The following is an 18,298-nucleotide window of genomic DNA, read 5'->3' on the forward strand; positions in this document are numbered from 1 at the left end:
GATTCTCAACAACTGCGCCACCAGGGAAGCCCGCCTGATAACTTTTAAAAGTGCAGAAACTTCTGTCTCTGTGAGGCTTCGGTGCTGTCATTTCCGCTGACCCCAGTGGGAACTGCCTAAGGAACGAGACACTCTTCTTTGAAAACAAGCCCCTTATTAGGAAGTGGCCAATACCAGCTGCTCTCCACTGCCCTCTCTTATCACTTGACGACACTGCCACTTCCCCCAGAGCAACGAAGCGTAATTCAATTTCACACATGCTTATTGGGCAACCACTAAGTACCACTTTATAACCCATGTGTTATGTATGTTTCTTGAAGACAAGGACTGCGCCTTAGTTAGCCAGGCCTAGCAATGTTCCATAGACGAATGAATCCAATGAATAGAGGAATGAATGTCTAAGTATTCAGGAGATTCAGAGATGACAAAACCAAGGTTCCTACCCTCAAGAGCTTGCAGTGAAGACTCAGCTTTGGTCCTGGCACACTCCCTGTGAAGAAACAGTGCCTGCAAGTGTTAGTAAGGTCCAAGTCCTCCAGAAGGGGTGCACTCACAGACCCAGAGCCACCAGCCAGGACCTGCATCTCCACCAGCCAGGACCTGCATCTCCAGCCAGGACCTGCATCTCCACCAAAGACACAGAAGCAGCCAGCAGGGGTCGTGAATGAATAACGCTGATGGGGAAGGACAAGCAGGTGAGGAGGGTGCTGGCCCCACTGGCTTCTAGGTGAAGGGCCCACTAGCTGCCATGCCTTCATTAACCCGACAAGACTGGTCTAATCCGTGGCTAGTGCACTAAGTAGTTACATCACAGTAGAGCTAGAAGGTGAGAATCACTGGTCTAGACCCTTTCTAGCTAGAACCTGGGGGTTTGTTAGAAATGTAGAATCTGGGGTCTCACCCAGACCTACCTGTGCTTTAACAAGACCTTCAAGTGACTCGTGTGTCCATTATTATTTGGGAAACCCTGGAATAGACTCATTGAGGACCCTGGGTTTCAGATTCGACAGATATCAGCTCAGTTACCAGCTCTGCCTTAGATTGGCCCATGGTCTAGGACACATAACTTCTCTGGGCTGTGGATTCCTTTTCCATAAACCATGGCGGTGGGTTGGGTAATCTCTCAGTCCCCATCCCACTGCTCATGCTCTTTGCATGTATGACTCACCAGGGTTGCACAGTGATAAGCGATAAGCAGCAGAGCCAGGACTGGGGCTGGGCCTCCTTCCCGAGCTCCTTCCACTGCACCCGCTCCCAGGGAAAGCCAGCCGCCATTTCAGTGTGTCGCACATAAAGCTCTGCCACTCCAGTCACCCTTGGGTGGGCCCTGACCAAGAGAGTCTGGGAAGAGACCAGCAGTCCCCATGCTGCACGGGGGCCCAGGCTCAGCCACAGCGGCCAGCAAGTGAGAGCCCAGCGGGTCAAGAATGAGAACACAGTCTTCACCACGGTCCTCCTGTACGGGCATGAGGCCGCAAGAGACCTGCTGGCCTCTCTAGGCTTCCACTTCCTCATCGGAAAATAACAAAACTGATCTTCCAATCTCTACGTCTCATTTCCTATGACTCACTGACCTTGGGATTGTTTCTGTTAAGGGGAAGAGTGGAAGTCTCAGTGTTAGCGCTGAGACAGCTCCAGGGTTCAGACCCCAGGTTCGGGCCTTCTTAGGTCTTTAACCACTCGCTGCATGAATGGAAATTGCCTTCATTTACTTAGGGACCATTTGCTGATCCCCTACTGAGTGCCAGGCCCTCCGTGGTTGGATGAGACACACTCCTTATGAAGCTCCCACTCCAATAGAGGCGCCAGACCTGGGCAGGCATGGTTAGAACCATCTCTGTGTTCAATGTGTTTAGTGCTCCCAGAGAACACAGGAAGGACAACTGATCCAGACCAGCATGGGAGAGACAGGGAAAAGTCAGGGAGGGCTCCCTGGAGGAGGTGATGCTGGACATGATGGAAGGAGTTTAGTGAACCCAGAGTGCATTTGCAATGAAGCCATTAAGACAGGGGTAGCAGTTCACACTCACTGTGTGCCAGGCATCAGGCTAAGCATTTTCTGTAAATTGTTTCATTTAACTTTTATAACAATCCTGTAAAGAAGGAGCTCTTATTATCTCCATTTGCCAGATGAGAACACTGAGGCACAGTGAGGATAAGGAACATGTCCTTGGTCACAGAGCTGGGCAGAGGCGAGGCTCCAGATCTGACTGACCTCCCAGACTCCGTCTGTAGAGATCAAGTCTGGTTGTTAACAGTTACCAAAAGGAGCATTTGCGGATCCTGAAGTGCTGGTAGGTAAAGGGCGAGAAAGCACAAAGGTCAAGGGGAAATAGAGAAGAAATGCTTCACACACATATAAAGTGGAGAAATCGGAATGAAGAGAATCTTCAGGCAGGTTTTTCAAAAAGACAAAAAAAGTGTGGCAAATCGGGGGAGCGAGGAAAGGACGAAAGGTCCCAGCAGGCGGCGGCGGGGCGCGCCTTCCATCGTCTCCCGCCCCCCACCGGCGGCTCCAGGGGCCGGCGGCGCCCGCTCTCTCGCCGGTGCCCGCCCGGCGCCGCCGCTCCGCCAGCGCGAGGCCGTCTCCACCTGTCGCCTCTGACCTCCTTGCAAACGGAGCTCCTTGCAGCGAGCTCGGGACTCCAGGCTCGGCTTGCCCCAAAGGGTTGGCTCTCCGGGCCGCATCTGTTAGTCTTTTCTTCTCCTCTCTGCGGTAGCTTGTGATGTCGCTACCCGCTGGCACCTCCTGCGGATCCCAGGCCTGGGTAGAGACTCACAGAGCTAGACAGTCTCAAAATCTGCCAAACAGGCCGACTTAGACTCTAGGGAGAAGGTGGGAGGCAGGCAAACGGGAAACAGCCTGAAGTGCCAGACAAACAATTTAAACTTTTAAATTTATAAAGCTTATCTTTTGGCTAGTTTTCCACACATCGTCACTTGGGTGGAGAAAAGGGAAGGAATTTTTGGCACTTACTCTGCAGAAAGACTTTGCTAGGTGCTTTCTTTTTTGTACTTTTATCTCATTTTATCCTCACCACAACCTTATGAGATAAAGTACATTATCCATATTTCACGGATGAGGCAAATGAGGCTCAGAGAGGTTAGGTAAATAGCCCAAGGTCACACAGCCAGTAAGTGAAGGAGCTGAGATATGAACCCAGGTTTGGACTGGATATGGACTCCAAGCCCCTGGCTCTTTAAGAGTTGTAAAGCCATCCATGTGTTTCTGATTAGGAAATAGTTACAAGGTTGAAGAAATACCACAAAATTATGGCAGCATTTTTTGAAAGCCAGCATGAAACTTGGAGATTATTTAGAATCTCTAGAAGTTCTTTTATATTGTAGATAAAGGAAACTGAGATCTAGAAGCCAGGAGAATTATGCAAAATCGTGGCTAATTATTAAAACCAAGGTAACCCTAGTCTCTCTCAGCTCAGTGACTGTAGGTGTTTAGTTTAGTTCAATTTAGTTTGGTTTTGAAAGCGTTTCCTCAGGGGCAGTTCCTGACTCTAGGAATAAACAGTTCCAAATGGAGCAAGTGGGCACTTCCCTGGTGGTCCAGTGGTTAAGAATCCACCTTCCAGGGGACACGGGTTCTATCCCTGGTCAGGGAACTAAGATCCCACGTGCTGATGAGCAACTAAGCCCACTCATCACAACTACTGAGCATGCGAGCCACAGCTAGAGAGCCCGAGTGCCACAAATACTGAGCCTGCATGCCACAACTAGAGAGAAGCCCGCACACCATAATGAAGAGCCCGTGGGCCACAACGAAAGATCCCACATGCCGCAACAAAGACCCAACACAGTCAAAAATAAATAAAATTTTTTTTTTTTAAAAAAAGGAGCAAGTATAATGACTGCCCAGTCTGTGCCAAGAAGTGAAGCAGCTAGTGATGCAAAAATTTCTCTTAACGCTGGGGAGAAAATAGGGAGACAAGAAATATGTGCCCAGGAGTTGAGGCACTGCCATTACACCAGAATCCACAGCCTGGAAGATGGTACCATTGCAAAGGGCCACCTCACAACATGGGTTGGGGCTCCTCGCTTCCTCTCTGCGTGAGGCCTGCACAGTCACCCTACACTGCCAGGCTCTGCTATCTGGAGCCCTGGTACTGGCTTCAGCATAGTCTGCTAGTTCTTAGCAGCCTAGATCAGGGGTCCCCAACCCCCGGGCCATGGACCAGTAGCGGTCCGTGGCCTGTTAGGAACTGAGCGGCACAGCATGAGGTGAGTGGCAGGTGAGGGAGCCCGAAGCTTCATCTGTATTTACAGCCGCTCCCCATCACTTGCATTACCGCCTGAGCTCCTCCTCCTGTCAGATCAGCGGTGGCATTAGACTCTCACAGGAGTGCGAACCCTACTGTGAACTGCACATGTGAGGGATCTAGGTTGCGTGCTCCTTATGAGAATCTAATGCCTGATGATCTGAGGTGGAGCTGAGGCAGTGATGCTAGCGCTGGGGAGCGGCTGCAAATACAGATTATCATTAGCAGAGAGGTTTGACTGCACAGAGACCATAATAAATCAGTTGCTTGCAGACTCATATCAAAACCCTATCAGTGAGTGGCAAGTGAAAACAAGCTCAGGGCTCCCACTGATTCTGCATTATGGTGAGTTGTATAATTATTTCATTATATATTACAGTGTAATAATAATAGAAATAAAGTGCACAATAAATGTAATGAGCTTGAATCATCCTGAAAACATCCCTGCCCCCCATCCGTGGAAAAAATTGTCTTCCACGAAACTGATCCCTGGTGCCAAAAAGGTTGGGGACCACTGGCCTAGATGACCTACATCCTCTATTATTACTCCTTTATTTCTCCTTCTGGAAAGTATTTTCAAAGTTCTCCTCTATAGTGGGAAATGACACATCCTTAAGACTGTTTCTGGCTCACTCCACTCAGCCCAGGATGGAAACCCCAGGGAAGACCCCAGAATCCCAGAATACAGCTGTTGCCCCTTGATCCTGAAAATTCTCTTCACCTTCCAGGAAGTACAGCTCATTTCTAACTTGAGACCTAGATTCGTCAAAACCAAAAAGCAGTTGAAACTAGAGACAAGAACAGCATAAGAAGAAAATTTATAGACCAATCTCACTTATGATCAAAGATGCAAAACTCCTAAATGAAATATTAGCCAATCAAATCCTTATACACACACACACACACACACACATACATATCTATATACCATGACTGAATTCAGTTTACCGCAGAATTAAAAATGGTCTAACATTCGAAAATCTGTTTCTGTACTTAGGGTCATCTCAATACATGCAAAAGGAAAAATCAATTTATAAAATTCACCCATTCATGATTTAAAATTATCAAACTAGGAATAGAAGAGGACTTCCTGATTTTGATAAAGAGTACCTACCAAGGGACTTCCCTGGTGGCACAGTGGTTAAGAATCTGCCTGCCAGTGCAGGGGACATGGCTTCGAGCCCTGGTCCAGGAAGATCCCACATGCTGCAGAGCAACTAAGCCCGTGCGCCACAACTACTGAGCCTGCGCTCTAGAGCCCGGGAGCCACAACTACTGAGCCCATGAGCCTAGAGCCTGTGCTGCACAACAAGAGAAGCCACCGCAATGAGAAGCCCGTGCACCGCAACGAAGAGTAGCCCCTGCTTGCCGCAACTAGAGAAAGGCCGCACACAGCAACGAAGACCCAACGCAGCCAAAAATAAATTAATTCATTAATTTTTTTAAAAAAGAGTACCTACCAAAACCTGCAGTAAACATCACACTTCAATGGTAGAACTTCAGAAGCAGTCTCTTTAGAGGCAGGACTAGGATAAGGACGCCCTCTATCATTGCTTCTTATTCAACATTGTACCAGTACAGTAGGAAAAGCAAACTAAAGGAAAAGGAAGAGGATAGAAAGGAGGAAATGACACTGTCATTATTCTCAGACAATAGTATTACCTATGTGAAAAATCCGAGGGCCTCTATAGACAAGCTATTAAAAGACAAGCCATTAAAAGACAAACAAAAAAATTCAGCAAGATTACTAAATATACATCAATAACAAAAATCATTTGTGGAAAAAAATAGTATTTGCAAACATAAAGTACAATTTATAATGCAATTTTAAAATAATTCTTATTATGGAAAACTCCAGACATACACAAGGGTGGACAGAACAGCACCAATGAGTTTCACGTACCCATCTCCTGGCCAATATTGTTCACCTATATCCCCAATTCCTTCCTGCCTTCCATAGTATTTTGAAACAAATTCCAGGCTCATATCATTTTACCCATATACACTTGAGTATATATCTTTAAAAGACAAGAAAAAACTCTTTTGACATAACCGTAATACCACTATTGTACCTAAAAATTAGAACTATTATTTAATATAATTGAATATCCAATCAGTTTTTTCAACATTCTAATTGTCTCAAAATTATTATAATTGTTTTAGAGTTTGTTTGCAATTGGTTGATACGGCTTTTTTTTTTTTTTTTTTTAATTTATTTTTGGCTGCGTTGGGTGTCCATTGCTCTGCCCGGGCTTTCTCTAGGTGCGATCTTCCCAGACCAGGACTCGAACCCAGTCCCCTGCTTTGGCAGGCGGATTCTTAACCACTGCACCACCAGGGAAGTCCCGACACATGCCTTTTAAGGGTCCTTTAATTTATCGAGTTTTCTCACTTCTATTTTCTTTCCCCTCACTTAGTTTATTTTCAGGAAACTGGGTGACTTTTACTGTAGAGTTTCCCACAATCTAGATTTTGCTGATTGTATCCTCAAGGTATAGTTTAACATGTTTCTCTGTCTTCTGTATTTTCTGTAAGTTAGTACTTGGATCTAGAGACTTGATCAGATTCAGGATTGGCTTTCACAAGACCACTTCATGGAGGGCATTGTGTTCTTCCATCAGGACATGTAATGTTTGCCGGTCTCTTCACGATGCCCAGCTACAGATCCATTCATTCATTAAAGGTTATGAATTACTTGGGAAACTCCTACCAAAAAAATTTTTTTTTCTCTTCTTCTATTTAGTTATCTAGTGGTACACATTATATAGGAAGGCAGAATAAATGTAATTTTAAAACATATATATATATATCAATAAATTGAAAAAGCAATAAATCAATAAATCTAAAAAAAGATGTGTTAGACATTCATGAAGAAATTATAAAATCTTATTAAATTAACTAAAAGTAGGCCTGAATAAATATAACATTCTATATAGTGCTATATATAATGTTCAAAGATTTGAAGGTGACAATTCTCCCTAAATTAAGGTATAAATTCAATGCAACTCTATTTTTAAAAATCCCCAGTAGGGTCTTTGGTGGAACGTGATAAGTTGATCGCAAAATGCATAAAGAAGTGTCAAAAATAGCCAATACAATTTTTTTTTTAAGTATGGGGGCCCCACCAATGAATGGGTCTCCCTGGAGTATTTAGTTAGTTAGTTAGTTAGTTAGTTAGTTAGTTAGTTAGTTAGTTATTTTGGCTGCGCCGGGTCTTAGTTGCAGCATGTGGACTTCTCAGTTGCGGCATGTGAACTCCTAGTTTCAGCCTGCATGTGGGATCTAGTTCCCTGACCAGGGATAGAACCCAGGACCCCTACATTGGGGGGACCACCCACTGGACCACCAGGGAAGTCCTGCCCATACAATTTTGAAGAAAACAAAGAGGAAGAGTTTACCCAGCCACATATCAAAAATTACTTTAAGGCTATGATATTGACTTAGGGACAGACAGAAGGGAGAATCCAGAAATAATTGAGCCCATATACAGAAATGAAATGTGACAAAAGTGGTATTAGAAAACAGTGGGGAGAGAATGAGCTATTATTCCCTATATAATTTTCAGATAACTGGTTATCCAATTTTTAAATCCTTACCTCACAAAATAACAGATGTATTCAGGATCTAAATGTGAAAAAGCAAAATTCTTAATCTTTTAGAAGAAAATATACAAGAATATCTTTATGAATTTGAGAAAGGGAAAATTTTCTTACCCATGATTCAAAACACAACATAAAGAAAATTATTGACAAACCCAACTATATTAGAATTAAAGTTTCTGTTATGTTAAACAGAGTTAAAAGACAAATACAGATTAGAAGACAATATCTGTAGTGCATATAACCAACAAAGTATTAGTACCCCAAATGCACCAAAAACTCCTACAAATAGAGAAAGCAAAATACAATCAACACCCAGCTTCCCTGGTGGTGCAGTGGTTGGGAGTCTGCCTGCCCATGCAGGGGACACGGGTTCGAGTCCTAGTCGGGGAAGATTCCACATGACACGAGGCAACTAAACCCACGTGCCACAACGACTGAGCCTGTGCTCAGGAGCCCGTGAGCCACAACTACTGAGCCCACGCGCCATACTGAAGCCCATACACCTAGAGCCTGTGCTCCGCAACGAGAAGCCACTGCAATGAGAAGCCCATGCACCTCAACGAAGAGTAGCCCCCGCTCGCCGCAACTAGAGAAAGCCCGCGTGCAGCAACGAAGACCCAACACAGCCAAAAATTAATTAATTAATTAATTTTTAAAAAAGAGACAATCCACCCAAATGAAAAATGGGTGAAAGATATTAATAGGTAATTAACAGAAGAGGAAACCTAAATAAATGACCATTTATTTCTTAGTCAAATTTGCTAATCAGGAAAATTCAAATTAAAAGAAAAAGAGATATTTCATTTATACCAGATTAGCAAAAAATTTTGTCTGTAAATACTCATTATTAATGAGGATATGGAGTTTTAGAAACTCAGAGCAACTTGGAAATACCCAATAAATTGAAGATGCATATACCCTCCAACCCAACAAGTCCATTCCCAGGTATACCTTAGAGAAACTCTTTCATGTATGAACAGTGACTCACTCAAGAAGGTTCACTGCAGCATTGTTTGTAATCACAAAAAACTGGAAATAAAAAAGCCATCAATAGCAAAATGGATAAATAAATTGTGGAAAGTTTATACAATGGAATAAGATACAAGAGCTTAAAATAAGTGAATGGAAACTATATGTATTAACAGGGGTTAATCTCAACAACAAGATATTAAGCAAAATAAAGCAAGTTGCAAAAGTGACATAAATGATATTACTGGTACGAAGTTTTAATATGTAAAATAATATTATATGTTGTTTAGAGGTGCTTTATATGTGATAAAGATATAAAAATATACGTGAGGACAGTGTAGGAGGGAAAAAACTTTTCTTCTACTCTCTTAGAGGCCCTGCCTGGGCCAGAAAAGTAAACTGATAAAGACAAACTAACAGGAGAAAAGCACACAAATGTATTTAATATAAGATTTATGTGATGCAGGAGGATTCATAAGGAAGTAGTTAAGCCTGAGCATCTTTATACTTGGTTTGATGAAAAGTGGACAATGTGATAGTACAAAAGGTAAGCGCGCAAAGGGTAATAAACTGGGGGAAACAGAGCAAGGCCTGTTTGTTTGGGCTCCTCTCAGAGTCTCTCTGTCTTCAGGGATAAGGGTGCCCCTTTCCTCCAAGTAGAAGCTACCTCTCACATGAGTAGCCGTCTCATAACCTACACTGCCCTTTCTCAAACTCCTTCAGCTTAAAATACTCAGTATGCCAAGGTGCCATGTTTGGGGGTAGCATATTCTGAACCCAGTCAATTGATAAATACCAAATTTAAGAGAATGGGTACCTCTGGGGAGAGAGTGAGGGAAATAGGATTATATGTGATACAATAAAGTCTTAGACTATATCTTACATGTTTCATTTCTTTAGAAAAAAAATGTGAATCAAATATGGCAAAATGTTAAGATTTCACAAAGGTAGGTGGTAAGTTCATGGGTAATCATTATACGGTCGTTTTTCTATATTCTGCATTCCTAAAATATTTTACAAGTTTTTTTAAGGCAGTTAAAAGTTGTAGGTTATTATTCAAAGTACTGACTTAGTTTATTCCAATACTTCCTAAATATAAGGTTATTTTACTAGAGAAACAAAACAAAACTCCCTGCTATGGTCCACGTCCCAGCGACAGGATTTCAATTCTAATCAAAGTGGTGAAATCACAGCAATGGTAGAACCTCATCTTTTGGTCGATACAAACGCGCCCTCTGCTGATCATATGGTGCCCTGTCCCAAAGTTCAAAATAGTGGTGAAGAGCAGTGAAACTTGTTCAATGAGACAGCTTTTACCAAGCTAGCCAAGTTAGGGAAAGAAACTCACAGAATTCCTCTCAATCACAAAAATACTTAAATCAGCTCCCACTCTCTATTAATATTACATATGATCCAAGACAAAATAAATTCCAGGGTACCACCGCAATCAACCTTTCCAGTTCCCTGAACCACCATGTACATTAACAATTCTGTCCCTACTCCAAAGTCTGGAGGTTGATGTATGAGACAGTAGATGCCACCCTTAACTTGGGAATGGCAGAAGAGAACCCAAGTTCCTCTGGGTGGTGGTGTGGACACCATTGAACACTGAAAAATGGATAAACTAGTATTAAGGGAATAATGCTGGTGGGATGACAGGTAAATTTTTTCTTTTCAAATCTTTCTTTAAAGTTATAATACCTTTAAACAAAATTGAGGAAAAATCAATTAATTCATGCAAGAATCTACTGCTCAAAGAGAGAGAGAAGTGAGGGTTGAATATTAAGAGTCTTCCTTTCAAAAAACATTTTTTAAATTATTTCGTTTTGCTTTGTTTTGCTTTGTGCTAATATCCATCTTCCCCACTAAAATTTAAGCTTCCTGAGACCAATGTGTGAATCCGTCCTACTCACCACTGTATTCCCAGCACCTAACACAACGACCATCAGGTAGTAGGTATCTAATAAACATGTGATAAATAAAGGAATGAATGACCATTTCCTTGGAGTGTAAATTGGTACAAATTTTCTGGGGAGCAATTCAGCAGCAGACATTGTGCCTTTAAGACTGTACATTCTTCAGTAATCATAGATGCGGACAACGAGTAAGTCCTTTAATAATCAGAAACATTCCTTTCAAGGATATGCTATGCAAAGTTCATTTTAGTTATAAAAAAAATTCAAAACAACCTGAATTTTAAAAGTTACATGTTTGGTTAAGTCTATTATGGTGTATCCGTATGATGAAATGCTATGCTGTTATTAAAATCATTTTAAGAATATTTAATGATATGGGAAATTCTAATAACATAAAAATAGATTAAAATTATATATACATTATTTTATCAACTCTATTAAAATATGAGTATATATTTACTATATATGCATGAAAGTATACACACCAAATTATTTTACTGTGGTTGTATGTGAGTAGAGGGATCATGAGTCAGGGGTTTTTTGTTTGTTTGTTTGGTTTTGGTTCTTGTTTTTAACAGGTGCCAGCACTGTTTTAGACACTTCATTTGTATTAATATATCTTTAAGTTTTTTAAGCAGCTTTATCAAGAGATAATTGCCTTATAATAAATTACACCTATTTAAATTGTACAATTAGATAAGTTTTCTTTAAGTGTTAAATATTACTTTTTCTATAAAGATTTTAATGCAATCAACTTCACTTTTCCTTAGATTTTAATTATGTATAATTATTTGGTAGAATATAAAATTATTCAACCAACAATTTTCTTCTATTGAAACATTAAATATTGTTATGATTTGTAGGGGGAGGTTCTAGTTTTCTTGAGATTAATTGATATATAACGTTGTATTCGTTTAAGGTATACAACATAATGACTTTATATTGCAAAATGGTTACCACAATAAGCTTAGTTAACGTCAAACAGCACACATAGTTACAATTTTTTTTCTTGTGATGAGAACTTTTAAAATCTACTAGGTAAGTTCTGATACTGTATATGTCGACACCCATGAAACTATCACCACAATCAAGATAAAACATTTCAGGGGACTTCCCTGTTGGTCCAGTGTCTAAGAAACAGCGCTCCCAATGCAGGGGGCCCGGGTTCGATCCCTGGTCAGGCAACTAGATCCCACATGCCACAGCTAAGACTTCACATGCCGCAACTAAGAGTTCACATGCTGCAACTAAAGATCCTGCATGCCACAACTAAAAGGTCCCACATGCCGCAACAAAGATCGAAGATCCCTCGTGCTGCAACTAAGACCTGGTGCAGCCAAATAAGTAAATTTTTTTTTTTTAATTTCATCTTTCCCAAACGTTTCCTCATGCCTCCCCCAACTCCAGTCTCTATCATTTCCAGACAAACATCGATCTGCTTTCTGTCACTATAGACTGGTTTGCACTTTCTAGAATTTTATATAAATGGAAGCATACCATATATACCATTTCTTTGGTTGCTTTTACTCCCCATAATTCTTTTGAGATTCATCCATGTTGTTGAGTGTATCAGTACTTCATTTCTACTTACTACTGAATAGTATTGCATTGTATGTATATACTAGCCTGTTTATCCATTCACCTGTGGATGGGCATTTCGGCTGTTTCAAGTTTTTGACTATTGCAAATAAATCTGCTATGACCATTTGCGTATACGTCCTTTTATGGACATATGCTTTCATTCCTCTTGTGTAAAACACCTAGGAGAATAATGGTTGGATGCTATGGTACATCTAATATTTAATTTTTTAAGAAATTGTCAAGCTATTTTCCTAAGTGGTTGTACCATTTTCCATTCTAACCAGCAGTGAATGAGAGTCCCAGTTCCCCTGCATCTGTGTCAGCTCTTGATATAGTCAGTCTTTTTAGTCATTCTAATAATTATATGTTGATTGGCAGGGAGGGTTATTCTTTATGCTTGTGTTTTCCGAATTTTCTGCAATGAAATATATGTTTCATAATTTAAAATTGCTTACAGTATCTAAAATAAAAAGTAGCCTAGTCTAACATGAAGTCAGTCTGGAGACTCTTCTCATTCTGAAAACTACCCAATATGGTCTTCAGAGCACCCAGCAATAGCTGTGTAGCCTGCATAAGCCTTCCTCAGAATATGACATTTGTTTTTTTTAATCAGTTTTCTTTTCAATGATATAACCACACTGGGGTTTTAAGAAAAAATTTAAACACATAAACCTCTTTATCTAACATGTTATTTCCTTTTTCTGTTTTCTCTTCCAGCTTTTACAGTTTTAATACACAATTCTATAGTTTACTATTTTTACTTGTCATTATATCCTATTTTCCATGCTGATTTATCTTTTCAACCATAATTTTAACTGTCAAATGAATGCATCATAAATTTCCCATTGTTTGGCTGTTTCTAATTTTTTATTATTAATGATAATGTTGTAATAAATAACTTTGTACAAAAAGCTTGTTTCTTCTTTTAAATTATTTCCTTATGATAATACACAGGAGTGAGATTCCTGATCAAAGACAAGAACGTTTTTCTAGGTCTTGATATGTACCGTCACATCACTTTCCCAAAGGGGCTTACTGACTTTAATGTCACTTGCCATGTGTCAGCACAAGTTTCTGCAGCATTTGCCGGTTTCCTAGGTATAACGTACCTTGTTGTGCTAATTTGCATGCCGTTGACTGCTCCCCAGAGTAGACGTTTTCTCACGTGTGGGATCGCTGTCTGCTGTCCTCTGCTAATTAAGGATGCTCTTTGTCTTCACAGACCCAGAGCGGAGGAGTATGACCCTTGACCCTCTTAGTGCTTCCCTGGCTGAGCACATCCAGACCCCTGAGGCAGATACTGTCCAAAAGGTGTAAGTATTCAAAGTCATAATGACATGGACTTCTCTACTTTTGTTTTTCTTTCTTTTTAACTAATTTCGTTTCCGTTTTTTCCTAAGAGGCATGAAGATTCTCAGCTAACCAGCCCCATGCTCTGCCAGCCAGAATTAAATTATTGTCTAAGAAACAAAGATTCTTGGGGAGGATTATACTGTGATGTGTTTCCTACTTAAACATATTCTTTGGCTGGGTGGGTGCAGAGCGAAGTTGAACTCTACGTGGAAGCAGCTTTCTCCATTTTTCCACATATCTGAGCTCTGCAGACATGCCTCAAAAGCAGAGGTCTGTCAGCTCAACCTTGGTTTCTCCTCTCAGCATTCACTCAGCTCTGGGTAAAATCAATAATACCAGTAATACTAATATAAATTGCTAACGTGTATTAAGTGATTCCTGTGTGCTCACCATGTGCTTACTATGAGCTCGTCAGCCAGCAGCTCGGCTGGTCAGGCCCAGTCACTTTACCCAAGCCCCGGTTGGCAGTGGCAAGCTGGACTGATCGCCTCTGTGACCTCCCATGAGCCTTGGTGACTTTAGAACCTGCCCTCACCTGCCTCATGGTATAAGGATTCCCTCCTGGGTCAGAAAGGCTGGGTGCTCTCTAGGAACAAAAAAGGGAACGGGCACTTGAGTATTGAGGCAGCTATCTGAAGAACTCCACGTTTTAACTTTTGTATCTCATCTTCTCCAAAATGGATTTAAACTGCTTACAATAACAACCCCCATCTACCAAAAAAGAAAGATGAGATAATCAAAAAGGATTTATTTTTAATCTGGAGGAAAAGAAAAAAGAACACCAACACTCCCCTAAAGTCATTATAGTCATTGTGACTAAAGTTCAGACTTTCAGACTGAATGTGAAAACAAACAAACAAACAAAAAAAGCGGGGGGAGCAACACAGTAAGGTTTTGTGGTTCTCGTTTGCAGCATGCCGGTTCCTCAGGGGAAATAAAGGTTTTCCTAGCACTAAATTCTAAAGTATACTTCTATAGGTTTTATAGAGTGACATTGAATGATTTAAAGACTCATATATTTACAGGAAATTCCATTTACCTCATTTGATAAATATTTCTCAAGTTTCTATAGTAAGGCCCTGTGCTAGCCCAACTCAGTAAATATAATACTGATTTAGCTAAAAAATAAAATATCCAGGACCAGGCCTGGCACACAGTAGCTGCTGCTGCAGCTGTTACTCAATCCATATGGCTCTTTCTTAGTGACCTTTTTACCCAGAGAACATAAGTCAGTTATCCTCCAGACACATGGTCAGTGACAGCAGTTCTACAAGGGATCACACGAACACAGTACATGACATTTTGGTATCTGAATGTGATCAAGAATAGAATTCAGAGGGCATAAAGAAATGGATATATAGGCGCATGTTTCTGTGACAATCTTTCTTAAAGGTCACTTTTTTTTCAGCTAAGCCTTCGATAAAAGAAATTTCAGTTAGGTAATCCTATTTCATTTTGTTAAAGTCATAAATATGCAACCCCAGAGAGGCAAGCTATTCCTTCTTCGAGGGTGTGGAGAAAAGGGAACCCTCTTGCACTGTTGGTAGGAATGTAAACTGATACAGCCACTATGGAGAACAGTATGGAGGTTCCTTAAAAAACTAAAAATAGAATTACCATATGACCCAGCAATCCCACTACTGGGCATATACCCAGAGAAAACCATAATTCAAAACGACACATGTACCCCAGTGGTCATTGCAGCACTATTTACAATAGCTAGGTCATGGAAGCAACCTAAATGCCCATTGACAGACAAATGGATAAAGAAGTGGTACATATATACAATGGAGTATTACTCAGCCATAAAAAGGAACGAAATTGGGTCATTTGTAGAGACAGGGATGGACCTAGAGACTGTCATACAGAGTGAAGTAAGTCAGAAAGAGAAAAACAAATATTGTATATTAACGTATATATGTGGAATCTAGAAAAATGGTACAGATGAACCAGTTTGCAAGGCAGAAGTAGAGACACAGATGTAGAGAACAAACGTATGGACACCAACGGGGGAAAGCGGGGGGTGTGGGGTGTGGGATGAATTGGGAGATTGGGATTGACATGTATACACTAATATGTATAAAATAGATAACTAATAAGAACCTGCTGAATACAAAATAAATAAAATTAAATTTGAAAAAACAAACTATTTCTCCTTCTCCCTAAGGTTTAGAACTTAGCCTGAGAGAACCCCAAAAGTGAAGAATAACTTTCTAATTTCCTTTATTCAGGGATGTGTTGAGAAAAAGAGGGCTGACCAAGTGTGTAAAATGCCCACCACAGTGCAGTTCCTGGCAGAAAACAGATGCTCAATTAATGTTTGTTCATTTTCCCTCTTCGTGTCCACCAGTTTTTCTTTTTTCTTTTTTTTTTTTCTTTTTATTTTAAGTATAGTTGATTTACAATATTGTGTTTCAGGTGTACTGCAAAGTGATTCAGTTATACAATACATATCTTTTTTTTTTCCGGTTCTTTTCCATTATAGGCTATTACAAGATACTGCATATAGTTCCCTGTGCTATACAGCAAATCCTTCTTGTTTATCTGTTTTACATATAGTGGTGTATACATCAGAGTTTTTCTTTAGTTTGGTCCTGTTGTTTTGCTTTTTTCAAAGGGGCAGAGATTATAATGTGCACCATCAACACAGAGGACTCCCAGGACATGGGCCTGACTCCCCAGAGGGGTTGGATCCTATAGACACATCTCTTCTTCCAAGAGGAAAAGAAGGGAAGACTGAACCAAGACTGTTCAACCAGCATACACCAACCAACATCAGTCATGTGAGTGTAAACTCATAGGTAGGAGCTTGGTCCAGAACCCTACCTGGAAGGTGCTCCCGTCAGGGCTGCCATGTACAGTTGTATAGATTGCTTACTATACAAGGGCACCTGCAAAGGGGGAAAGTGGGAGCTGAAATCCACTCTGTGGTCCACCCACCATGCCCTGCACCCCAGTATTGGGTTGCATTCTTCTGAAGGATGGGGTACCCATTTCTAATTTCTACTAAGGTACTAAAAGGAAACTCAGTTTTCCTACGCTCACATCACTTCTGACACCACATGTGTGAAGGTTTTTCCCACATCAACCAATTCTCCAGCTCTCTAGACACCAACCAGGTGTCCTACAATTCAACTCTGACACTAACTACCCAGAGTTATCACAGACCCCACAGGTTAAGGGCTCAGTCCCACATGCCTGCTGCACTTAAGACACCAATCACAAGTCCCAGGTTGTCACCTGTACTTCTGACCAACAATCTATAAAATAAGGGGTTCCTAAGACCCATCCTCATGTTCAATAATTTGCTAGAACAGCTCACAAAACTCAGAAAACATTTACTTACTAGTTTAGATTTATTACGAAGGATATTTTAAAGGATACATATGAACAGCCAGATGAAGAGGTACACAGAGCAAGGCCCAGAAGGGTCCCAAGCACAGGAGTTCCTGTCCCCATGGAGCTTGGGGTGTGCCACCCTCCTACCACATAGATGTGTTCACCAACCCTGAAGCAATCTGCACTCCTTGGTTAGGGCTTTTATGGAGGCTTCATTACATACGCATGATTGACTAAATCACTGGCAAATGGTGATTAATGCAACTTCTAGCCCTTCTCCCCTCCTCTGAGGTGGTGGGAGGGGCAGGGGGCTGAAAGGTCCAACCCTCTAATCCCATGGTTGGTTCCCCCTCCTTAGGGGCTTTCCAAAATAACTCCGTTAACATAAGCTCAGGTGTGGTTGAAAGGGGCTTGTTAATGAATAACAAAAGACACTCCTTTCCTGTTTATGCTCCAGAAATTAGAGGCATACCTCTCATTTTATTATGTTTCACTTTATTGCACTTCACAGATAAATGTGCCTTTACAAATTGAAGGTCTGTGGCAACCTGCTTCAAGCAAGTCTGTCAGCACCATTTTTCCAACAGCATTGGCTCACTTTGTGCCTCTGTGTCACATTTTGGTAATTCTCGCAACATTTCAAGTTTTTTCATTATTATTATATTTGTTATGGTGATCTGTGATCAGTGATCTTTGATGTTACCATTTTAATTGTTTTGGAGCACCATGAACCATGCCCATATGAGATGGTGAACCTAATCAATAAATATGTGTTCTGACTGCTCCAGGAATCAGCCATTCCCTCTCTTCCTTTCCTCAAGCCTCCCTATTCCCTGAGACACAACAATATTGAAATCAGGCCGGTTAGTAACCCTACAATGGCCTCTAAGTGTTCAAGTAAAAGGAAATGTTTTGCGTCTCTCACTTTAAATCAAAAACTAGAAATGATTAAGCTTAGTGAGGAAGGCACGTGGAAAGCTGAGAGAGGCTAAAAAGCTAGGCCTTTTGCACCAAACAGTTAGCCAGGCTGTGAATGCAAAGGAAAAGTTTTTGAAGGAAATTAAAACGCTACTCCAGTGAACACATGAATGGTAAGAAAACAAAACAGCCTGATTGCTGATATGGAGAAAGTTTGAGTAGTCTTGATGGACGATCAAACCAGCCACAACATTCCCTTAAGCCAAAACCTAATCCAGAGCAAGGCCCTAACTCTCTTCAATTCTATGAAGGCTGAGAGAGGTGAGGAAGCTGCCGAAGAATTTGAAGC

General features: G+C 41.1%; 1 protein-coding gene across 1 annotated transcript in view; it reads left to right on the forward strand.

The window, feature by feature from the left end:
* Positions 1-18,298, forward strand: part of KIAA2012 (KIAA2012 ortholog) — a 116,026-nt gene that overhangs the window by 88,291 nt on the left and 9,437 nt on the right. The window contains exons 16-17 of the mRNA XM_036858251.1: positions 13,562-13,652; positions 16,310-16,475. Coding sequence (XP_036714146.1) covers positions 13,562-13,652; positions 16,310-16,475 — 257 coding nt within the window. The remainder of the gene's footprint in view (positions 1-13,561; positions 13,653-16,309; positions 16,476-18,298) is intronic.

Source organism: Balaenoptera musculus, chromosome 7, assembly GCF_009873245.2.
Source record: "Balaenoptera musculus isolate JJ_BM4_2016_0621 chromosome 7, mBalMus1.pri.v3, whole genome shotgun sequence".
Classification (NCBI taxonomy): Eukaryota; Metazoa; Chordata; class Mammalia; order Artiodactyla; family Balaenopteridae; genus Balaenoptera; species Balaenoptera musculus.